Here is a 24,161-nt window from a genome sequence, read left to right as displayed (position 1 = left end):
AGTGATTCTTGCTTACCCGCTTTTTTTTCCTAAATAGGGAACACACTGAACCTTCAGAAACACCTCCCCTGTGTCTAGGGAGGTGGGGTGATGGGTTGGGATATGCCCAGAGGCTTCGCACCATCTGCACCCCAGCTGCCCCCCAAGGAACACCTTTCTGGAATCGCGGTGTGCTGGAGATGACTTCAGCCTCGGGTCCAGAAACAGCCGTCCCGTGAAGATGGGCAATCTCAGGAAACTGACGGGCGCCCCTCTCCTGCCATCCCCAGCCAGGGCTGTTCCCATCTTCATGCTGGGATGAGTTACAGCTTCCAAACTTTGATCAGTGTGGGAGGCACTGTCCCTGCGCTCCCCTCTCTGGGGTGGACCAGTCCTGTTTTCCAATGGGACACTGGTTCCGAAGCTCAGCTTTTCAGCGTGAAGAGGTGAATCTAGCAGCTGCTCCCGGGCAGCGGGAGGGGGGCTGCGTGACCCAGCGGCCCCGGCCGGCCGCCACTTCCCAGCCAGGCTCAGCTCAAGCTATCTCAGGCCCCAAGAAAATGTGCCCGCCCCACCCTCCAGCCCTCGCCGTCCACCTCGTGGGGCATGAGGCCCACACACTCGAGCAGTTTGCAGGTGCACTGGATGAACACTCACGGAACCCCAGCGTCTTTACGCTGGCGGTGACAGGGACAGGACAGGGGACTGGAGGGGCTCGGAGATTGATCCAGGGAAGCCCCTGGGACTTCAGCACCCCCTCCAGTCTCCCCTTCTCGTTTGGTTCTGGTCCACCGTGAACTTCTCCCTGTGCCTCCGAGGCCCCCGCACCATGTGCCCCCTGCCACCAGGAGCCTCTGTCCTGTAAAGTGGGCTCTTTCCCCACCGGTGCTCCCGAGTTTCCACAAAGGAAGCCTCGTTGCCCTTTCTGGCCAAGAACTTGGCACAAGTGGGACCAGGCCAGGCCTGGCATTGAGGGTTCACACTCTCTCTCCCACCTCCCTCTCCCTCCTCCCTCTTTCCTCAGTCTTCTCCCCCACCTTCTTCCTCCCCTTTCCTCCTCCTCTTCCCTCCTCCCTCCTTCCCATCTTCCTTTGCTTTGTTCAGGAGTCTTGGGGCCTCTGAGCCTTCAGTCTCCCCATGAGTCAAGCAGGCCCAGGCCCTTTGTTATCCAAGACCCCCACTTGGGTATGCAGGAGACACTGATGGGATCCATGCCCGATCCCGAATCAAGTGCCAGCAGAAGTGCGCTTCCCCACGGTCTGGGGGGCTGGCGGATCCTCTCCTCCCCTCAACCAGCAAGAGACCAGGACACATTCTCTCAAATTCAGACCCCAGACGAATGGGAATAGGAGGCAGCTACAGTGGCCCACCAGCCTGGCAGGAGACCGGATGGAGCCGGCTGGGCGCACGCTGCGGGGGCCGTGGGGCGGCCCTGCTCCTGCCCACGGGTACTGTGCTTGTCACTTTCAGAGTGCGGGGTCAAAGGGAAGATGATCCGCCAGAGCCGGATCGTGGGCGGGAGCAGCGCCTCCCTGGGGGACTGGCCCTGGCAGGTCAGCCTGCATGTCCAGGGCACGCACGTCTGCGGAGGCTCTATCATCACCCCCGAGTGGATCGTGACGGCCGCCCACTGTGTGGAGGAGTAAGTCCACGGGGGTGGAGGGCTCCGGGGCGTGGCTCACGGGTTTGGAGGTGGCTCGGGCCGTGGGACTGGGAGTGAAGTGTCTGACCTCTTCAGGCCCCGGTTTCTTTGCCTGTTCGTGGGGCACAGCTCCCGCTTCGTGGCCTGCTGCATGGGCAGCGGGGGCCGAGCCCATCCCCCACCCCTTCAGCAGGTGTGTGCAGGCGTCCCCAGTGGGCAGGGCTCTGGGCGGGTCACAGTGTGTGAGGGGAGCCTGCATCTTAGCTGAGTTCTCAGGAGCCCTGACCTTGTGGGAGGCCTGGCCTCCCCCGATGCTTGTCCTCAAGACGGCACACCAGGGGACCTCACATTGCTCTGCCCGAAGGTTCCCTGGGACCCACAGTTAGGCAGCCTTGGCCACGGCGTTGCCCACACAGATGGGTAGGGAGTGGGGAGGGTAGCCATCATTTATAGTGTTGGCCTTTATCCTTAAACGTAGAGTTTTTTTGTCACATGCCTATCTTGGAAGAAAGTTCGCTCCGCAGAGCTGTCTTTCTGATTTAGAATGAGCTTGTACCTGGCTTGGGTCCTGGCCCTGCCATTCCCTGGCTGTGTGGCCTCAGGCCAGTCACACAAGGTGTCTGACCACGGCGTCCCCTCTGCACACCTGTAGGACAGGCGAGCCTGCTCGTCCCAGGGGCTGTGGGGAGGGTGGAGGGAGCGATGTTTCCTTCCTTACCTCCTCCCACCTCCTTCCTCCTTCTGATGGCTTCCCAGGATCTGGGATTCTCTTAAAAAGGGAACACCTAGATAAAGCTAATGCCCTGATGACTGTTTGACCTAGAGTCTAGGCATCCACATACATTTATTAAGCACCTACTGTGTGTGTGCCAGAAGATGCCCTACCACATAAAGGTAGGTAAGACCCAGTCCTGGCAGAAATGAGGTTTGAGGGTGCCTGGGTGGCTCGGTCGTTGAGCGTCCGCCTTCGGCTCAGGTCATGATCCCAGGGTCCTGGGATCGAGCCCCGCATCGGGCTCCCTGCTCGGCGGGAAGCCTGCTTCTCCCTCTCCCACTCCCCCTGCTTGTGTTCCCTCTTGCTGTGTCTCTCTCTGTCAAATAAATAAATAAAATATTTAAAAAAAAAAAAAAAGAAATGAGGTTTGAAATCTCAGGGAGGCATCAGGCCCAAGAGAAAGTGTTCTTAGAACCTGGAGCAGAGCACAAGAGGGACGGGCTGCATGGGGATGTAGAGGGGGCAGGAATGGGGGCCACGGTGTGGTGCCAAGGGAGGGGAGCCTGAGATCTCCTCGTCAGCCTCGCCATGTAGCTTCTCGCGGGTCCTGTCACCTCTGGGAGACTTGGCTCCAGGGTGTGACTTTTGGACATCGCCAAATGAGTGTTCGCGTTCGTGCTTCTGAGACGCTGAGTGGTGTTCGGCGCTGTCTTCCAGACCGCTGAACAACCCCCAGTATTGGACGGCCTTCGCAGGAATCCTGAGACAATCTTTCATGTTCTATGGACATGGATACCGAGTGGGAAAAGTGATTTCCCATCCCAATTACGATTCCAAGACCAAGAGCAATGACATCGCTCTAATGAAGTTGCAGACACCTCTGACTTTTAACGGTACGTACGCGTGTCCGTGGGGCTCAGGGTGCGTGGACGACTCTGACCACACCTTACGGACAGAGATGGATTGGAACGAACCCCGGGCCGTGTTAGCCGGAGGGTGGGATGCGGGGGGCTGGCTCACAGGGCACCCTGCACAGCCAAGAATGTACCTGCGGCTCTCGGGGGAGGCCGTCAGCAGCTCGGCCGTCCTGCACGGATCAGAGTGATGATTTCACCAACGCGCAGAAGTCCAGAAGGGGTTTCCAGCCACAGCACTGTTGACATTTGGGGTTGGCTGCTCTTGGGTAGGACAGGTAGCAGGAGCCCTGGCGTCCACCCCCTAGATGCCAGTGGTGCCCTTCGGTTGTGACAACAATGTGTCCCGTCCCCCGGGGGCGACGTCACCTCTAGTTGAGAGCTACTGGTCGAACATTCGTCAGTACTTTCCTTTTTCACAAGAATCCTGAAGGTAAGATACTTCACAATTTACAACAATAAAAAACACACATGGTTTCCCTTAGCTTCGTATTCGGTCCCCGTTCTGGACCGTCCAAGGGTCCCTCTGGAATGTTCCAGCTCACATGGGTACAGATGAAGCAGAGCCTTGTCCCTCTCCTCGAGGTGTTTGGATTCAAGTTGGGATACAGTTTAGACCCAGAGGAGCCGGTCGGGGGGGGGCTGGTGTCCAGCAGGGGCCTCCGAGGTGCAGGCTGGGAGCGCCCGTAATTGTGAATATTTAGAAGCAGAACTAGCACATAATCCCATTTCCAAGCAGCATACCTTCCAGAGGAGGGAGCAGACTGCCTATAAGAAGGCGGGGCCGCGGGGCCGGAAAGTGGGAGTGCCAGGACACGTTGGAATCTGGAATTTTCCTTGAGCGATGGTGGCAGTCCCAGGCCTAGCTGCGGACAGGCGGGGAAGGTCCAGGTGAAGACTGTTGCGGGAAGCCTTGCGTAGACCAGACCCGTTCACCGTGCTTTCTCTTCCTGGAACAGACAAAGTGAAACCAGTGTGTCTGCCCAACCCAGGCATGATGCTAGAGCCGGATCAGTCCTGCTGGATTTCCGGGTGGGGGGCCACCTACGAGAATGGTGAGGCTCCAGGGCACGCAGCTCTGCGGGTCCCCCGGGACAACAGGATGGGGTTTGGAAGTGGGAGGTCCTGGGTTTAATCCTGGTTCTATTACCACATGATTAGATGACTTTGGGTGATTCACCCAGTCTCCATGCCTCAGTTTCTCCACCTGCTGAATGGGAAAAAATCGTACCTGCCCTACTTAGCACAGTATTCTGATTAAGCTCCAGCGGAACAGTGTGTGGAAACTGCTTTTCTGAACTATAAAAGCCACGTAACTGTGAGAGGTGTACAAGCCCTGTGATCGCACCCCCTTGTTGCTAACGGGTTGCCCTGGAAGCCCGCCATGCCCTTCGATGGCTGAGTGACCGTGGGCTCGCGTGCCCCGTGACGGCCAGCGGCAGGCTGCCAGAGCTTTGTCCCCGTGCCCTGACGCCCCAGAGAGACAGGAGGGCCCACACCGTCCCGGCACAGGCCTGCTCAGCTGGCTTCCTTATAATTTGCTTTCATCTCCGAGAATACTTTTCAGATCAAGGAATCCTAGCTGTTTCATGTTTATGAAGTGCTGGAAGTGCTTACTGGTACAAAGAAGCATCTTATGTATGGTTTACACCCTTCTGAAAAGTGTTTAAGGCACACACACACCCCTCCTTTAAAGCAAGGTGAAAAGTACCAGGCGGGGCGATGTGGGGGGGCGTGTCAGGGAGGTGGTGGTGGGCTCGGCATCCAGGCGTCTAGTGTGAACACAGTTACTGCAGGTGAGCCCCCGGTTGGTGTTCGTGGCTTCACAGTGGCCAGGACAGATGGGAAAATCACGGATTTGTGGGGCACCTCCCATGGGCTGGGAATGCAGCACTGAACAAAATAAGGCAATCTCCATGTTTTCTCGTGGATATCTGGGGGCAGAATGTGGTCAGACAAACAGGAAACAAATGACGGAACTAGGTGCTTTCAAACAGCAAGAAGTTGTGACAGCAGGGGCCTGGCTGCTTTGAAGAGGTGATCAGGGAAGGCTTCTTGGAAGAGGCAACATTTGAGCTGAGATCTGAATGACCAGGCTGTTTAAGGAACAGAAGAAGGGTCAGTGTGGCTGGGGCACAGTGAGCCAGGGGTGAGGGTGTAGGCCATGCAGGGCCTCCTAGGCTATGGGGAGGACACTGGCTTTTATTCTTAGTGAGATAGGGAGCCATCAGGAGGTTTTAAGGAGAATAACAGGCACATGGATGGCTCAGTCAGTTAAGCGTCTGACTCGTGATTTTGGCTCAGGTCATGATCTCAGGGTCTTGAGATGGAGCTCGGCTTCGGGCTCCATGCTCAGAGAGGAGTCTACTTGAGGATTCTCTCTCCGTCTGCCCCTCCTTCTGCTCACGCATGCGCTCTTTCTCTCAAATAAATCTTATTTTTAAAAAAGGAGAATGACATGATCTGGTGGCCCTTTGGGGAGTAAAAAGGATGCCTCCTGCCTGCAGGAGGGGGGTTGAACTCAAGTGTGGGGAATCATTGCTGTGGTCCTCCCTGACCAGCTCAGCTGTGGGTGGTGGGCTGGGAGGTGGGGACACCAAGCATGTTCGGGACGGAGCCACCACCTTGCAGATGGAGTGAATATCAGCAGGGGGGAGAGTGAGGGATCCAGGGAGGGCAGCTCTTTGCTTCGTGATCTGAGCCCCAGGGTGGGCGGTGGTGCCACTTCCTGAGCCAAGGAGTACGGGGTGGTGAGGATTTGGGGTGGAGGAGAGCAGTGAGAGGCTCTGTTTTGGCTCCTGAAGCCCGTGGTGCCTGGAGGACACCCATGTGGAGGCGGCAAGATGGGAGGGGAGTGGTAGAGATGACAAGGGTCCACGCTGGTTGACAGAAGTTTTAACGTGCATGGGAGCCGAGAGGTGGGGCGGTATGTGGAGGGCCACGGGGCTGTTGAAGGTGGAAACACAGGAGCACCCCGTGGGCCCGGGAATGGTCTGGTGAGGAGGGAGCCCCAAACCAAGTCGCTGGGTGGTGAGAGAGGAGGTTCTAGAAGACGGACGGCGTTCCAGAGCCCCCGGGGGCAGGGAGGTGTCCCTGAAAAGGAAGAGCCGCACTCGGCACACTGCTCCCGTAGCAAGGATGACCCAGTGTCCCGGGACAAGACTTGGGGGGAGCAGTGAGGGCGGGGAGGGGCCGTGCCCATCGGTCTCCTGTCGCAGGAGCATGTCCCCAGGAGGGAGTCCTCTGTTCCCGCGGGAGCTGCTGGCCCCACAGCAGCTCTGTGTCGACCTCTGTCTCAGGGAAGACCTCGGACGAGCTGAACGCAGTCATGGTGCCCCTCATCGAGCCTGGGCGCTGTAACAGCAAGTACATCTACAACAATCTGGTCACGCCGACCATGATCTGCGCGGGCTATCTGCGGGGAAGCATCGACTCCTGCCAGGTGACTGCAAGGTGTCAGGCCCGCCGTGGCCCGCCCGCCCCCACCGAGGCGGGGTCCGCGCTCCCGGACCGGAGGCAGCTCCGGGGTGGCCGTGGCCGTGGCCAGGCTCAGCGCTAACGCTGGGGAAGCGCGTTTTGCCACCCACCAGCCGCCTCCGCTTCCACCCCAAGGGTTTTATTTTGTCAGCTTGTCAGTGGGACAGAAATATGCTTTTGAACTATTTAAAAATACGGTCCACAATTTATTTAGTAACTCCTACTTGGTACAGACTAAAACTCGTCACCGGCGTAGCCTCTGGGGGATTATATTGCTGTCCCTCGCCGGGGGAGACACGAAACCCGCACACCCACTCGTAACTCACATGGGGACACCCACCCCGACCCCCACCCTCGGTGCGTGGCCAGTTGTGTGCGCGGGTTGTGGTCTGAACTTCTGCTCTTGCCGCGTCCCCCAGGGTGACAGTGGAGGTCCCCTGGTCACTTTGAAGAGCCGCATCTGGTGGTTGATTGGGGACACGAGCTGGGGATCCGGCTGTGCCAAACCTAACAGACCAGGAGTGTACGGAAACGTGACAGTATTTACGGACTGGATTTACCGACAAATGAGGGTAACTTCCCTGTCCCCCTCCTCACCGAGCACTCTGAGTCTGGTGCCTGCAGGAGGCTGACGGCTGACCCCCCCCCCCCCCCCAGCACCGCGCAAACTCTGCCTCCCGGGGCCCCGGTTTGCAGTCAGCATCGCCCTCCCCGTCCTCCGCTGTCCACCCTCACTGCTGCCCGGGTGCAAAAACCCAGGGCGGAGCCTCTCCGAGTCCGGAGCCGAGCGAACACGGGCTTCCCTGTGCTCTGCTGACCATGCTTAGCTCTGACTCAGCTGGCTCTGCTCACCACCACCACCACCCCCCCCGCCCCCGACTCATCAAATCAAATTCCGGTGATGGGCAGAGAGCAGAGCGAGGCAGATCAGCCGGATCTCTGTGCCCCGGGGTGGAGGAGCAGCTGGGGTTCCCTGGTACAAGGAAAAGTGGTGAAGACCAGAATTTGGGTATAGCTTCCCTGGGAGCCCAGGAGCAGGGCCCACAAACACGGAAAGTTGAAAATATCCTGTATCAAACCAAAGGGGTGCCAGCCCAACTCCTTGACCTTCGTGCCGTAGGAGAGATATCTCTTGGTCCCACTCAGCTTGCTCATTTGGTGAGAAGTCAGTCTAGGAGAAAAAAATAATTTGCTACTACCGTTTTATGGCTGAAGAAAATAACATCATTTCTTTTTTCCTTTTTGAACAGGCAAACAGCTAATCCGTGTGGTCTTTGTCCTTGGTACTGTTCCTCGAGGAAATGAAGGGGCTGATTCTTCATTCCCTGAGCATAATGTATTTTTAGAAAAGATTTGAAGGTCCTTTCATTGTTATTAAATAGTGAATTCGTCTGTCTTTGGCACTCTCCACAGTTCTGTGCAGGCCACAGACCCTTTGCTCCCTGACCCCTAGTCTAAAAGGGGTGACCAGGCCCAGCTGGCTGCGGGCGCCTAGGGGCCGAGGCAAAGCAATGGGTTGGAGGCTGCCCTGTTGGGATCTTCCTTCCGAGCCCACTGCGGGGGCCGCTTCTGGATGTACCTGGGGCCGGTGACTTCTCAGCTGCTGGATGGCTGGAGATAGAAAGGGAGAAAGCTGGGTGGGACCATCAGCGGCAAGCTTCTGGGGTCACTGCTGGGGAGGGCTGCCCGCGGCCAGTCTCCCCACAGGGGTCTTCGCTGATCAATTTTTAGTGCCTTCTCAGCAGCCCCGGGTGGTGGCTGGAAACAAAGGGACCAGCCCTTCATGGCTGAAGACAAGAACCTCTGCTCCTGCTCGCGAGGGCGAGAGTGTGGACAATTCCCTCCGAACAAGGAAAACCATTGCAAACATGAGCCCCCTGTGCACAGCTGGGCTGGCGGCCGCCACGTGTTGGGGGGACACCCCCGAGGGAGACCCAGCCTCACTCCCCACCCTCTTCCTTGGAGATTGTGGGGTGCCATGGTGACCCTCTTGAGGCCTTGCTGATCACATGGAAATTGAGGTCACCCCAGGGGAAATCAGGGATGATTGAAGATACACTGTTTCCATGTCAAGCTGCTGCGTGGAACTACCTCAGTGCTCAGCGAGTCTTGACCCCTGCCTCCAAGTAGTTGCTACTTTTGGCTCTTTGAAACTGTTGTCCTTGCCAAGTGCAAACAGCAGTGGACTTGAGCTGCTTTGCAAAGCGTTCTGTACACCAGCGTGCTGAAGAGCAGCGCCTAGGCTCGCAACAAAGAAGAGAAAGGGGTGCTTTGGACTCTGCCCCTTCCTGCCCTTCAGGCTTCCCCTGGAGGGAAGGGCCATGGTTGAATCGCCGAGCGTGGAGCATCAGTGGTCATGCTGTGAGTGCTGCTTTCCTGCCTCCACTCTAGCACACTGGTTTCCCAGAAGAAAATGAATGATTCTACTGCTGCCACTTAACCTTAAAGCGGAAGGTCGTGGGGTATGCTTCTGATCCACGTGCCTCCTCAGCACCATCCCCGGGGACCTTCCAAACCCTCCGCACCCCACCTGCCCCTCAAGCCAGATTTTAAAAAACATTGTCGTGGTGAGAACGTGTTCCTTCCTTAGCGTCGTTTTCTGTTTGTCTTACTTTGTATCTTCTTTTGTTTTGTATCTTTTTTAAACTGTGAAATTCAATTGTGAAATATTGTAAAAATAAATTATACATTTTTTTCCCCAAATGTTTATGGATTCTTTGGAGATCTGCATGGTACGCAGAACCAGTCTGTATCTCCCTGTAAGGCAATGATGCTGGGTAAGTGCTGTCCAGGGGAGGCAGGGGCGAGGGGGGCTGGTCTGAAGGCTGAGGTGAGGCAGGGAGCGCGGGCAGATGTGGTCTTACGGTTGGTCCAGTCGGCCCCCGGAGCTGGCCTGTCAGAGATGACCCGTGGTATCTCCTGCATGGGCATCACCCATGGCTCCCACTTGCCCCAGACTCAGACCCTGAGACCCAACTCTTCCAGACCTCTCTGCCCATTATCCCACACATCGCAGGCCCAGCCTGTCCAAAAATGCATTCAGCATCTTGTCCCCTAAAGCTGTCTTCCTGAAGTCCTTGTCAGTTCTTGGGGACAGTGCCACCCTCAGATCTCATGGATGCTAGCCCCGTGGAGTCAGGGACTGTGAGCAGGAGAGTAAGACTGGATGAGTTTTTTCTCTGCCTGAGAACAGAAATCCATTCGAATCCTTTGCATTCCGCAAATCCCGTGGGTCCTCCATACATGACAGGGAATTGTCTTCATTATATCAAGATGTGTTAAAATTATGGAAAAAGTTGTAATAAAAGGTAAAACACGCCTTTTTGTTAGGCAATAATACCCTTAAACACATCTGAGTCATTCATGGTAATTATGTACCGTAAAATCAACACAAACACTGAAATAGCGAATCATTGCTATTGATTCCCCGCAAACAGGGACAGGGTCAGGTGCCCGTGAGCCTCCAGTCTTTGTGAACCGACCAGTTCACGACCTTGTTTTGTGGGTGTTTGTGTTTAAGGACACCTAACTGAATATACACTGTTGTTGCATTAACACTGAGCTCACGGCCAATGGCACCATGAGTCCTGTAGGAGCTTAGCCACACACGTGCTTTCTCTCTGAAGCATGTCACAGCCTGGGGCTTAGGACAGCACTTCCCCACTACACCCGGGGCCATTTTAAACAGCGAGATCACCGGCAAAAATACCAAAATGCTGGAAACGTGGCACTAACTAGACCAGGAAAGCATGCTTGTTCACAGTGGGAGCTGAAACCAGGCGGTGCTTCACCTTGTCAGTCCTCAGCTGGGAACATCAGGCGCCCCACGTTTTTGGCCGCTATGCACACGTCCACCAAAGCGCTGCGAGTGTTGAGTATGAAATTGCAAATAGATTTTAGCAAGTAGATGGATTAGCAAATAAAGGATTATCGAATAACGGATCACAATTCCTAGAATGTCCACATGGCATGGCAGCTGACAATCTCAGTTATATTTTCCATGCTGGAGTCGCCTTGTGAGTGGTTTTACTTGTGGGTGAGGCTGTTTTCACTTAGAAGATCTAGCCAGAATGCTGAAGCTAGGGAGCTATTGATACTTTGTATTAAAATCTTTCAAGGAGGGCCGCCTGGGTGGCTCAGTCGTTGAGCATCTGCCTTCGGCTCAGGTCACGATCCCAGGGTCCTGGGATCGAGCCCCGAGTCAGGAGCCCTGCTCAGTGGGAAGCCTGCTTCTCCCTCTCCTTCTCCCCCTGCTTGTGTTCCCTCTCTCGCTGTGTGTCTCTTTGTCAAATAAATAAAATCTTCAAAAAAAATTGTCTTTATTAAAAAATAAATAAATAAAATCTTTATAGGAGCACCTGGGTGGCTCAGTCGGTTGGGTGTCTGCCTTCGGCTCAGGTCATGATCCCAGGACCCTGGGATCAAGTCCCGCATTGGGCTCCCTGCTCCGCGGGGAGACTGCTTCTCCCTCTCCCGCTCCCCCTGCTTGTGTTCCCACTCTCGCTGTCTCTCTCTCTCTGTCAAATAAATAAAATCTTTTTTTTTTTTTAAAGATTTTATTTATTTTTTAGAGAGCGAGCGAGAGAGAAACAGCATGAGAGGGGAGAGGGTCAGAGGGAGAAGCAGGCTCCCTGCTGAGCCGGGAGCCCGATGTGGGACTCGATCCCAGGACCCCGGGATCACGACCTGAGCCGAAGGCAGACGCTTAACCATCTGAGCCACCCAGGCACCCTAAATAAAATCTTTAAAATAAAATAAAATAAAGCCTTTATAAACGATGTAAGTTAATTTACTTAATATAAGTAAATCCCAAATAGTAATTAGAGAAAAGTGAATACACCAGTGTTGATTAAAGTGAATAATTTGTGCTGGTCATTATGTTGCCTCTTGATGCTGGCTCTGCAGGTCAGTTCCCAGCATTGAAACCTGTGCCTGCCTCGATGTCCCTCCAGCTGAGTTGTTAATGGGGGACAGTCCTGTCTTGAACCCAGGCTCTGGGCCGGTTCTCAGCCCTTTCTCTCTGTTCTCCTATGGCTTACCTGATCCCGCTCTGATCCCAGAGTCTCTTCCCTTCCATCCAAGCCCTCACCCTGAGCCTGGCTTTGTAAGGAGCTGCACACGCCCCTGGTTGGAGCCAAACCCCACGGCCCAAGCCCTCTGCCACACTGGACTCAGCGAGGGTGATGTATGATACGACACACACCAGAACCCCTTCTCCCAATAAACCCGGCGTTTTAAGAAAAGTACCAGAGTGAAGTGACATCTAAAAATTCACTAATGTCCCAGCTGCCCCATTTTTTAAGGGACCAACCCCAAAAATGGTGTTTGCTAGAAGCTCACTGTGACGACAGAGACTGAGCTTATAGCCAACTGAAATCCCACAGAACCACTTAGAGCTTTCTTCCCTGGGAGGAAAAGAGTAAGTCTGACAAATGGAGAGCCAAGGTCCCTGTGCCTTTTGCTGTCTTCGCTGCTCCGTGGTGGAGGCTTTGTCACCTGAATTCTTGTCCTCTGAAACAAAAACTGGCATCTGGGGGACTTTTCTGGCTGGCTGGCTGCTTTCATCTTCGCTTTTCCTCGAGAAGGACAGTAATAAAAGCAAGGGCTCTGAAGCTTCTCAGAAGACCATCAAGAATCCAGAAAGTCCTCTGAACAAATGCCCAGTGTGTCCCAGACCCCACTCCCTCTTACAGCATTTATTAAGCGCCTACAGCATGTCAGTCCCTGTGTCCTGGAAAAATCCAGACTTCCTATTTCAGTCAGTTCGATTCCATCCAGCCCTTGTCCTTGCTCTGCTCCAAACTCAGCCCCACCCTGTGGGGTCATCGGAGCCCCAGACCAGACTTACCCAAAGTGAGGGTTCATGAGTGGACATTGTAGATATTCTAGCATATTCTTCCCAGAGAGATGGACCTTCCTACTAGTGTTCGAGAGTGGGCAGCAGAATCTGGAGAGGCAGGCTCTGATCCTGGCAGCGTCCCTCCTGTGTGGGGTAGGGATGGCGGATGGGAGAACGGGGAGGGCACTTCAACCCCTCGTCTGAGCCTGGCTGTCCTCTGAGCGAAGAAGTCACACCAAGTGGACTCCAGAGCTCTCTCTCTCCGAGTCCCGAACACATGGGAGAAGGGACAGCCCACTTCTCCCTTGTCGATGGCTGGTCAGAACAAGCCTGGGGGATCCCTAGACACCTGCTGTTTGGGGCCAAAAAGAAAGTGACTGCAAGCACCTTGTGAGCAGGCGTGCTCCCTGGGGAAATTCCATTCTCCGGAGCACATACTCTCAGTTTTCTCCCTCTCGCTTCTCTTTCAATCTCCAGGAAAATTGTAACCACAGCGAAGAAGACCCCTGAGCCACACTGACATCTCTCGGCTGCTCCCGGAGATGTTAATCAGGCCGGCCCGGCGGGGGGAGCAGAGAAGCTGGCCTGGATCTATGTGCTCAAGGGGCACGTGCCCCCGACCGCCTGCTGGAGGAGCGCCTGCACCACCCGCCTGCCTTCACTCTTGCAAAAGTCTCTGTGCATTGGTGACAGCGTTGCCTTTTAGCCCGCGGGAAACCCGCCCAGGCCAGTGGTCAGTAGGTGTGTTAACTGGCATGAAAGGCTTAAGGTGCTGCCCCACGCTGGGAGCTGATTGCGACTTGTTGAATGCCCATTCTTCTCCCGGCATCCTCTCTTGTAAGCAAATTCTGATTTGCCAAAGCACTGGGGATTGTAGCCTCCCAAGGGTCATAAGGGACCTGGGAGATGGGGCTGGATGGGAGGGGACGTGTCACTAGTCGGCTACCTGGGAGAGGCAGTCGCCCGGCTCGGCCTGAAGCCCCCAGTGCCTGGGAAGGCACGGCTCCTGGGGCAGCTCCCCCCTTTCTGGACACCTGGTAGAAAGTGGTCCCACTGCCCACACTGGTTGTGTAGGATGTCTCCCCGGAAAGCATTCGCTCCCAGCGCTCCTTTGGACGGCTCTCTTGCAGGCAACTCGACCCTCTTTACCGGACCTGCTGGCAGATCCCTTTGTGCCCCGCCTGGCCACAGCCCGCCGTTCGCGTTCCTGCGCCGGAGGCCCCCGCGGCTGGGTGTCTGCGTGTGTCCCCAGCCCTGGCCAGACCAAGGAGAACAGTCGGGACTCTGCAGGGCTCCCCCAGGGTAATTCAAGGTCAGACATCTGCCTGCAAAACCCCACCGGGCGCCAGCCCCCCACCCCCCCATCCCCCCATCCCCCCCAGACGGGCTTGAACAGTTTCATCGCCGAGCCGGCCACCAGGCGACAGGAAAGCCGGGCACGTGATCAACCACTGATGCGCTTGCTCGTTTCTTTTTGTCTTTTTGTGAAATAATCAGTTAACACCCACCACCTCACATACTTAACAATTCTTTTTCTTGTGATAAGAACTTTTAAGGGTTACTCTCTTCGCGACTCTGAAATGCACAACATAGTATTGTCAACGTGTTTATCTTCTAACTGGAAGCCTGGGCCTTTGACCCCCTTCACCCACTCCTCCTGTTCCATTTGTATTCCATCGCTTTACCTTTAGTCCCCGTCGGCCCCCGGCCGCTCGTGAACAACCACGTTCTCCGCTCGGCCGCGGAGGGGAGCGTTAGTGCCCCAACGTTTGCCCCACTGGGGTCCCACCCGCTGTCATTCTCAGGCTTCTCCCCCCAGAACACAAGGCGTCAGAGCCATGTCTGGTAGAAACTGGTTTATTACCAATCGGTGAAATACAGCTTCTACGAGTGCCCACGCACATGGCACGAATGCTCCCAAAACACCAGCTGCATGAAAGCAAGTGGCACAAAGCAGAAACAAAGCCTTCTACGACACTTCGCATGCACCGGTCCCCGGTGGGAGACGGAGAGGGCTCGGGAGGAACAATCCCGGGGGCGGAAAATCATTTTTCCTAACTGGGAAGGCGGCGGCAGCAGCCCTCCAGGACAAATCCCGATCGCCGTCACGACCTGCATCCTCTTGCTAGCTCCCTGCCCGCTCAGGGACAAGCACAGACAACGACTGGAAAGACTGGCTGCTAACTCCTGTGACGTGGTTGGGGGGCCGGGGGCGGGGAGAGCGCGCGCCCGCTCCCAGCAGATGTGCCCCGGAGGCGCGGGTGGGACCGGGAGCCCGCCTTAGCCGGGGAACTTGGCCAGGTGGCGCCGAGCCTGGGCCAGCCGCGAGAGCCGCTCCTTCAGGAACTTCCTTTTGTCGCTGGTGTCACTGTGCTCCTTCAGGAGCCAGTTGTAGGTGTCCTTGTCCTGGAGCAGCTGCAGCATGCCCTTCTGCAGCTTCTGGCCGTACACTTGCAGGATGAAGTACTGGATGATCAGGGGGATGTGGCTGGAGATGCGGTTGGTGGCCTCCTGGCAGGGAAGAAGAGGTCACAGAGAGAGGGGGGGCTGGCTGCAGCCTGCGAGCGTCAGGAGGGGCCAGGCGGCTGGCCGGGCAGGTGCACGCCCCTGCCTGGGTCTCCAACCCAGCACTGTCGTCTGGGCTGGAGGCAGCGAGGAACCGGGTGCAGGGAGCCCCCCAGCCCTGACTCCACCACCCCACCGTGGACTCCTGACCATTCGAGTTCCTTCTGATCAGAGAGGGTAAAATGGGCTTGAGGAGGGTAAATGGACGGACTGTGTACAAAAACCCCATTTCCAAGTGATTAGCAACTCTGCTGGAAAGATCTTACGACTTTTATTTTTAATCCACACTAAGATTATTTAGAAGAAAAAAGGCTGGGCTCTCAAAAGCCGCAGAGGGCCACCCTCTGCCGTCTCTGCGTGTCTAAAGTCAGTTTTTCAACCCTCCCTCCTCCCTCCCCAGGCCCCACCTCTTGGTGAAAAGCCTCTTTCCTGAGACAGGCTGCCCTCACAGGAAGCCCATCCACCCAGTCCCTCAGCAAGCTTGTGCCTCCACTCCCTCCCCCAGAAAATCGTGAGACAATGAGTACCCGGCCTCATGAGATGGTGAAAAAGATGAAACAAGCTGAAAGGGAAAAGTTGAAAAAGAGGCCAGGTGTGGGGTAAGCGCTCGGTGAAGGCCTCTGGACAGGTGATGTGGCAGAGCTTGGGACACTGCTCTGTGCTCCAGGATGACAGCTAGCGAGGGGTGTGGCCGGCCACCACGTGGAGATGGAGGGAAGGGGATGAGGAGCCAGCAGGGGATCCCACAGACGGGCCATGTCTGCAGGAAACGATCTCCTCGGGACTGGGGAAGAAATTTCTGAGTGGTGACAGCTGCCCTGGCCCTCTGCCCTGACCCTCCCGGGGCCCACGGGGCCATTGTGCCAATCGCTGACTTAGGGTCACCTGCCCGATTTCACGATGATGAACGCACAGGGAGAGGGACAGCTGCAGGGGCGTCTGCATCCTGATCACGGAACAGCACATGCCCTCTCGCTGCAAAGGGGAGTTGAGGATGTAGGTGGAGTTAAGCTCATCAGCTGACGTTAAACTAGGGAGAGTATCCTACATTATCTGGAGGGCCCGTGCAAAGGAGGGAGGCAGGCAGCGGATTCGGACGGGGTGTGGTCCGGAAGGAGGTCTGAGATACAGCATCGCTGGCTTGGGAGACGGAGGAGGGCCGCGCACCGAGGACCACGGGCAGCCTCCAGAAGCTGCACAAGGCAAAGAGACAGATTCTCCCCTAGAACCTCAAGAAGGAGCACAGTCCCACTGAAACCTTAATTTTAGCCGGGGAGGATCATACTTAACGGAGAAAAGTTGCATTCTCGTTAAAGTCAGACAAGACGAGGCTGCCTGTTGGCTCCCCTGTTGTTTCCAGTTGTACTGAAAGGACCAGAAGAGGAAGCTTCGGGTATAAGGGGGATATAAAGCCACTCCAGCGTGGTGAGTGTTCATTGGGAAAATGCACAAGAACTGGCTGCAGAAACCATATCTAACAACAAACAGAAGACAAAATGGAAGAAAAGACTCACAGCAGAGATGTAGGAATCAACTTCAGAAGTGTGCACAAAATCTATGCAAAGAAAACATTAAAACACTTCTGAGGCTCCCCCAAAAGGAGATCTTCAAGTGGAGGGACCCTCTATGTTCTTGGACAGAAAAGTTCACGTCATAAAGATGTCGACTCTCCTTGGCAGACTGATAAATGAATATAATCGCAATAAGGATGCCCAGCAGCTCTCTTCTCATGAGGAACGGGATAAGCTAGTTCTACAATTCATACTGAAACTGGAACAAACAAGAAGGGGCAGAAAATTTCTGCTTAAAGAGAGGTGGGAGCACAGATCGTTGCCTGCCCATGTTCACAGCAGCATTACCCAGAGTAGCCCGAAGGTGCAAACAAGTGAAATGCACATGGACAGATGAGCGGATAAGCCAAATGTGGTCGGTCCATATGACCGAATATCACTCTACTCTAAAAGGAAGGGCATTACAGCAAAGACAAACCTTGAGGACATTATGCTAAGCATAAGCCAGACACAAAAGGACAGAGATTGCACAAGTCTACTTATCCGAGCTACCTAGAATATGAAAATCCATAAAATTGGAAGGTAGAATGGGAAGGCCAGGGGTGGTGGGAGGGGATGGGGAATCAGTGTTTCATGGAGATAGGGTGGGGACAGTCCTGGAGGTGGACGGTGGGGACGGCTGCACGACCGTGTGAGTGTGCTGAATGCCACTGACCTGGGCACGTAAAGATGGTTAAGATGGTAAATGGTATGTGATGTGTATTTTGCCACACTATAGAAAAGAAGAAGAAGTAGGCAGCATTTGGGAGGGTACCAGCTGCACTGGACATTTAAGCCTTGTATAAAAAGCTGCTAATATAATCATGTCGATACTGACATGTGAAAAGCAAACCAACAGAAAAGAATTCAGGATCTAGAAAAAGACCCCAGGACACAGAGGAAGAGAGAGGGTGATTGATTATGGGCATATTGTGCATCAGTAGGCCCGGGATAGGGTCTTTGGTGATGGTTCTAGGACAACCATCAGCCATCTAGAGCAAGCCTCATTCTGGACATCAAGTAATTCCAAATGGATCACAGGTTTAAATATAAAAGTTGAAATGATACGTTACTGAAGAAAATATTGTAGACTTTGTTTCTAAATCTCAGCGACAAAGTCCAATGGCGTAAGTGGAGACATTATAAGACAAAAAGCACGGAAGCCCCACAAGGAAACAACTATTAAGTCTAATCCATAAATCTAGAAACCTCCAGCATGTTCTAAAACCACCATAAAGAAAGCCACAAGGCAGATGACAAACTCTGGGGTATTTGCACCACAAATCACCGGAATCTGAGACACTGCTCTACAGAGTTTCTGCTGGAGGGATGGTTTCCTGAACAGGAAACAGAAATAACTCTTATGCTGTGAAACCATGTCCCACCTCATTGTAGTAAGAGAAAATACAACAAGATGTCATGTTCCACCGGTCATAATATCAAAAAGCCAACAACTTCAGTGGGGACCAAACTGCAAATGTGGAGGAAACAGGCCCTCTGTGGGGAGAATTTACCAATGCAATTGAGTGTACCCTCACCCAGGTATGATACTTTCATAGATCAGCGTGGCCCAGCTAAAGGGCTCAGTTATTCAATCAAACGCTAACTTAGGTATTGCTGTGGAGGTATTTTGTAAATGTGGTTAACATCTCCATTTAGCTGATTCTGAGTAAGGGAGGTTATCTAAAATCATGAGGGTGGGCCTCATCTAATCAGTTGAAGGCCTTAAGTGCCAAACAGGGATTTTCCTGAAGAAGAAGAAAGCTTTCCCTCGGAGATGTCAAGAAAGCAGAGAAGGACCTCTTTTGGGGAGAAGAGCTGGCTCAGGACGGGGTGGGTGGAGGACCCCTCTCGCCATCGACTCATTTTCCTCTCGGGATTCTGTGTGTGCGTGCATTACCTCCTCTCAACGCCTCTGTGAGGCACATGACCAGACAGGTGGTAGGCTTGACTGCGGGAGAAGCCAAGGTGCATAGGTGCCTCCTGACTTGCCCTTCACAGGCCTCACTCATGTGGGCGCACATCCCAGTGTCTGCAGTCAATGGCGTCTGACCCTTGGTTTAGAGGCTGCTCCTCCAAGTGTGGTCTCTGTCCGGTAGCGTGGGCATCCCCTGGGAGCCCGTTAGAAATGCAGAATCCTGGCCCCACCTCAGACCTGCAATCCACATCTGCATTACAACCAGATCCCAGGAGACCTGTGTGCACAGTCGAGTTTGAGAAGCCTTAAAGCATTCAAATAGTGAGCTGATGGAGATATCTGGTAAACCAAGAGATGACTACTTGCTTTACACGTCCAGATTCTGACCTATCTCAATGGCTCTGAGGTGTGCATCCTTCCCCAGCATGAATGAGACTGCTTTTCACATTATCTGAAACAGACAGTAGCCATCAAAGCATGTGTCTCTGTGAGTGGATTCTACTGGGCACACAGCCATTGCATCCCAACACTGAGCTAAGGCGCCCTACCCACACTCATCTCACTGAAGATTCACAAGAACTGTGAGGAGATACAGCTTTACAGAGAAGAAAGCTGAGGCTCAGAGAGGTCAAGTAACTTGGCCAGGGCCGCACAGCCTGTTGACACCAGAAGGGAGTGGCTCCGAGCCACAGCCCCTGCTCTCCTCTCCCAGGCTCGATGCCTCCATGGAGGCTCACGGAGAGGCCTGGAAGACGAGCCGGCTGGTGGTCACCACACAGAGACCAGGAGGCCAAAGAGAGGCAATCACAAGACAAGGACACGTAATGAAAACCGCCTCCCAGAGACGCCCGCAGACTCACCTGACGGTAAGCCAGCAAATGCTCAAAGATTTCAGACAAGGAGATGTTTACTGAAGAACCTTCCTCGGAGCTCATGCTGTTTATTTTTTTGTTCTTCTTTTCCCCGTCCGACACCTTTTCTCGGACCCTCTGCAATGCACGCTGATACACCTGGTCCTGGCAGTAGACGATCTGCTCCATTTGGAAGTGAAGGCGGATGGACTTCTCAGCTTCTTCTTCTAGTTCAAATTTAATGTCTTCAATTTTGGACTATGGCAAAAGAGAAGCACAACGAAGCGCCCTCAGAAACAAATCACCGGCTCAAGGAAGGAGGTCCTCTGTGGAGCCCACGGCTAGTTGGCTCCCAGGTGAACCAAGACAGCACCTTGCTGTGGGGCAGCCTTCTGCACCCCACACTGGCTTGTCTAGGATGGGGCTCCCACCCCGGCTGGGGCTCGGGACCTCCGGGAGCCCGACCCCCCACCTGAACCTGGGAACCCGCACGGGCCAATGTCTCAGCTTCTTTCTTTCTCTTTGGGGGGCTTTCCCATCGAAGCAGGACTATACGCCCCATCAGAGAGCTCAGGAGGGTAAAAGGGGGTGCAAAATGTAAATCTGTTCAATTCTGTACGCTTCATGGTTGGAGAATCTGGCTGCCACCAGGCCGGGGTGTAGATCTCTCACACAGAAAAGATCTGGACTCCCCAGAGCTCCCACTCGGGCCCACTGAGTGTGACACACAGTGCGAGGTGCACCCCAAACATTTTCTTCTGTGTTCATTCTGTGTTCATTCCAGGCAGCGTAAGTAGCCCACCCCAAGCCCCCGAGCCTGCACAAGGCCAAGCCAGTCTTCCCAGCGGTGCTGGGTGCTAGGGGTGCAATGTGTGTGTCCCCCCAAATTTATATGTTGAAAGCCTAATCCCCAGTGTGATGGCATGGGGGGGACCTTTAGGGGGTCAGGTCATGACAATGAAGTCCTTACAGATGGCGTCCATGCCCTTGTAAGAAGAGACACCTGAGTGCTTTCTTTCTCCCTTACTCTCTCCCTCTCTCCCTGTCTCTCTGTGTCGTGAGGATACGAGGAGAAAGCAGCCACAAGCCAGGGTTCGGGCCCTCATCAGACATGGGATCTGAAGCACCTCGATCTGGGCCCTCCAGCCTCCGGAACATGAGCATTCAGGGACTATCACGTAAGCTGGCTAGGCTGCGCTCTGGGCCACGGGGGCCCGAGCTGAGCCGCGGGGGAGCCCCTGTTTCTGAGAGCGGAAGAGTCTCTCAACAGCGTGAAGTGGGGGGGTCTTCCTTCCTCCTGACTCTTCGCTCTTGGGAGACGCCATCTGCTCGTGCGGCCTCCTCAGTGACTTTCAAAGGTTAGGGCCATTTTCTTCAGAGGCAATAATGTTCCACACAAACTATGGGTCTCCTTCGTTCTTGTGATTTTGAGGATTTTATTTCTATATTCCGTCTCACTCACTCGGTCTGCCTTACTGCTTCTAACCAGACGTCGCTGGTGATACCACAACTAAAGTTCACTAATGAGCTTGACTATTTGCTTCTCCAAATACCCAGTAAAGTTGAAATGGTCTTAACCCAAGAAATCTGTTTTCCAGCATCAGGCTGACTTTTTTGTTTTTTTTTTAATAACATGTGGTCAGTTTTACCTTGGTAGTTCTGTAAAGGTTGAAAAATTCAGCAAAATTTGCTTTCGAAATATCTGTGAAGGCAGCTTGGACCATATCTGAGGAAAAAACAAGACTCATACATAATCATAGGTTGCAAACAACAACAACAACAACAACAAAAGAGGATGAAGAAATGTCCAGAAATGGAAGCTTCCTCCCCTCCCTTCTGCCCCTTATTCCCACTCAGGGACGGAGGCGTGCCTTTTTTGCTGGAGAGTTCTCTGGAAGAATTTCAAAGTCCAATTGTCCCCTGGCATATTTCTTTGACATTTAAAATTTTTATCCTGGGGCGCCGGGGTGGCACAGTCGCTTGAGCATCCGACTCTTGGTTTTGGCTCAGGCCATGATCTCAGGGTCGTGAGATCGAGCCCCGAGTCGGGCTCCGTGCTCAGCAGGGAGTCTGCTGGAGATTCTCTCTCCTTCTCCTTCTGCCCCTCCTGCTTGTGCTCTCTCTCTCAAATAAATAAAATCTTTAAAAAAGTTTTTTTTCCATCCTAAGCAGATATAGTTGCAAAGAATGTAATCTCTGGTAGGTTATAAATATATTAATATTTTATAGTAAGACACAGCACTCTCAAATATATCAATGGGCTCTAAATGTCCATGTTATCCATTTAAAAAAAAAATACAAACCTGCTCTTATTCAATCAGAAAATTTACATTATTTCTTCTATTTTTGAAACTCCTATTTCCGTTGGACTTCCTCACAGAAATTTTATGCTAATATGATGTGCAGCATCTTTATGTTTGAAAAATTTTTTAAAGTAGGCTTCACGCCCAGCATGGAGCCCAACACTGGATTTGAACTCATGACCCTGAGATCAAGACATGAGCCGGGATCAAGAGTTGGACGCTCAACCGACTGAGCCACCCAGGCGTCCTGAAAATCTTTTATTGACTCCACATCATATTCTTCTGAAACAGAAATAGGTATATATATATAATATACCCATATACATATATATATACACACACACCCACATATATATATACATATATATATACCCATATAAAACCCATATATATATGTGGGTTTCAAAGTTTTTTTAGTTTTAAAAACTGAAAGTTTTTAAAAGTTTAAAAAAGTTAAAAAAAGTTTAAAAGGTTTTTAAAAAAAGTTTTTTAAAACCCATATATATATGGGTTTTAAAAAAATTTTCTTTTTCTGTGACTTTAAGGCTCTAAGCACTACAAATTTTCTTTGAGAGTAAATTAAGAGTGCAAAATGGATCAACACAACACAATTACCAATTTTAATATACAATTATTAAGACTAAAGGTAAAATTGTATTAGAAATACATCTCTTAAGGTGCTGTCATGGGACTGTCCCCAACCTCTACGGGTTCGTGGATCCAGAATGATTATTACTTCTTGCTGAAATGAGACAGCTGAGGTGTGAGTGACAATATGGCGTCAGCCACGGTGAGGACAAAGAAAAGTGATTCCAGTGAACGTCTGGGAAACCAGAGAGCATGGCAGTTACAGGAGAAAGGAGCGGTCAGTCCCGTGGAGGGCTGTGTCTCTCCTCGGTGGCCGTTGACGCTCTCCCACCTGCCGTGACAACACGTGGGCCACCTAGATTCATACGGCACTCTAGAATGCTCAGAACTCTCCCGCAATGAACAGTTATTTAGCTGTCAACCTCAATCCTCAGAGGTTTCAAATAAATGGAGTATTTTGAGTGCTGTGGAAACGCCTGGAGGTATGGACAATAAGAAATATGTATCTGCTCTGTGCTCCTGGTTCCTGACATGGAGCTCCTAAATCCCTTAGACGAGGTGACTCTTGGTGGGCCCTGGACAGCTTCAGGATGGGGGTGGTCACAAGATCTGGATGAGAAGCCTGGAACTTTGAGCCCCACCTTCACCCACCGTCCCACCTTGCCACCTCTGGGGAGGAGAGAGGGGCTGGAGATGGAGCTGATCATTGATTATGTCTTTGTGATAACTGATTACACCTCCTTTAAATCCCCTAAATGACAGGGTTCAGAGAGCTTCCAGGTTGGTGAACACACCCACATGCCAAGAGGGTGGCGCCCCCTCCATGGGACAAAAGCACCTGCCCTCTCGGGACCCTCCCAGACCTCCTCGATGTATCTCTTTCATTCACATCCTTTATAATAAACTGGTAAAGGTAAGTACATCCTTTAAAATAAACCAGCAGAGATAAGTAAAGTGTGTTCCTGAGTCCTGTGAGCTCTTCCAGCAAGTTATAGTATCTGAGGAGGAGGCTGTGGGAACTCCAAATTCTAGCCTGTCCACCAGAGGCACGGTCTAAAGAGGAGGGCAGTCCTGTGGGGCCGAGCCCTTAAGCTGGAGGATGGGTGCTAACTCAGTTATTGTCAGAACTGAATCGAAATGTTGAACACCTAGTTGGTGTCCAGAGAACCAGAGAATTAATTGGGTTCTTGGAGGTTAAAAAACACCAGGAGGAGAGCTTGGAGTTTAAAAAACACCCCAGGAGGAGAGCTGTAGAGTTCAACACTGGTTTGGGCTCAAGCCTTTCGTTGCCCTAGAAATAAAATGCCTAAAAGCAAAATCAAGAACTCACCAGTTACCATGTGCAGCATATAGACAGCTGGTTCTTCTAGTTCTTTGAGTTGCTGTTTTATGATAATCTCAAACGTCTTGTAATTGACAAACCCTGGCAGCTCTCGGCCACGATACCGATTTTCAAATTTCTCGATTTGTTTATATATAACTTGGTAACCTGGAAAAGAAGAGTTCTGAGTTATTTTACAAAAATAACCTTGTGGGGTTTTTTTTAAACACAATACCATGCTGGACTTTCTGAAAACACAGAGAGGCAAGGGAAAAAAAAACAAATCTGATTTGCAAATTGAAAAAAGAATTCAGGGATAGCAATAAAAAAAAAAAAACAAAAGCAGATCTCAAGACCTTTTTCCTTAAGTCATCTCAAGATGGTTAAGTATGGAGCCAGGCGTGAGGCCAGAGGGCAGTGAACTGCACAAGCCAGGAGGAAGAAAGCGGGGGAAGGAATTTCCTCTTGGGTAAGAAATTCTATAGATGTTTACCAAAGA

General features: G+C 52.8%; 2 protein-coding genes across 4 annotated transcripts in view; one reads left to right on the top strand and one right to left on the bottom strand.

Annotated features, from left to right (window-relative positions):
- Positions 1–9,430, top strand: part of TMPRSS2 (transmembrane serine protease 2) — a 36,331-nt gene extending 26,901 nt beyond the window's left edge. For 2 of the 3 annotated variants that reach the window (XM_081800246.1, XM_081800239.1), the window contains exons 9-14: positions 1,450–1,621; positions 3,054–3,229; positions 4,210–4,305; positions 6,550–6,692; positions 7,147–7,299; positions 7,978–9,430. In XM_081800246.1, the coding sequence (XP_081656372.1) occupies positions 1,450–1,621; positions 3,054–3,229; positions 4,210–4,305; positions 6,550–6,692; positions 7,147–7,299; positions 7,978–7,989 (752 nt within the window). In that variant the 3' untranslated portion in view covers positions 7,990–9,430. The remainder of the gene's footprint in view (positions 1–1,449; positions 1,622–3,053; positions 3,230–4,209; positions 4,306–6,549; positions 6,693–7,146; positions 7,300–7,977) is intronic. The other variant, XM_081800231.1, reaches the window with a different exon arrangement.
- A 4,979-nt stretch (positions 9,431–14,409) lies between these two features.
- The window catches only part of MX1 (MX dynamin like GTPase 1), a 31,570-nt gene continuing 21,818 nt past the window's right edge, over positions 14,410–24,161 (bottom strand). Inside the window, exons 12-15 of the mRNA XM_081800215.1 lie at positions 23,672–23,830; positions 21,100–21,176; positions 19,460–19,708; positions 14,410–15,077 (exon numbers count right to left, since the gene is read on the bottom strand). Coding sequence (XP_081656341.1) covers positions 14,847–15,077; positions 19,460–19,708; positions 21,100–21,176; positions 23,672–23,830 — 716 coding nt within the window. The 3' untranslated portion in view covers positions 14,410–14,846. The remainder of the gene's footprint in view (positions 15,078–19,459; positions 19,709–21,099; positions 21,177–23,671; positions 23,831–24,161) is intronic.

Source organism: Leptonychotes weddellii, chromosome 1 (genome assembly GCF_054177405.1).
Source record: "Leptonychotes weddellii isolate Sample4059 chromosome 1, ASM5417740v2, whole genome shotgun sequence".
Taxonomy (NCBI): domain Eukaryota; kingdom Metazoa; phylum Chordata; class Mammalia; order Carnivora; family Phocidae; genus Leptonychotes; species Leptonychotes weddellii.
The sequence above is the reverse complement of the archived record's forward strand: the minus strand, read 5'-3'. Positions and strand labels throughout refer to the sequence as shown.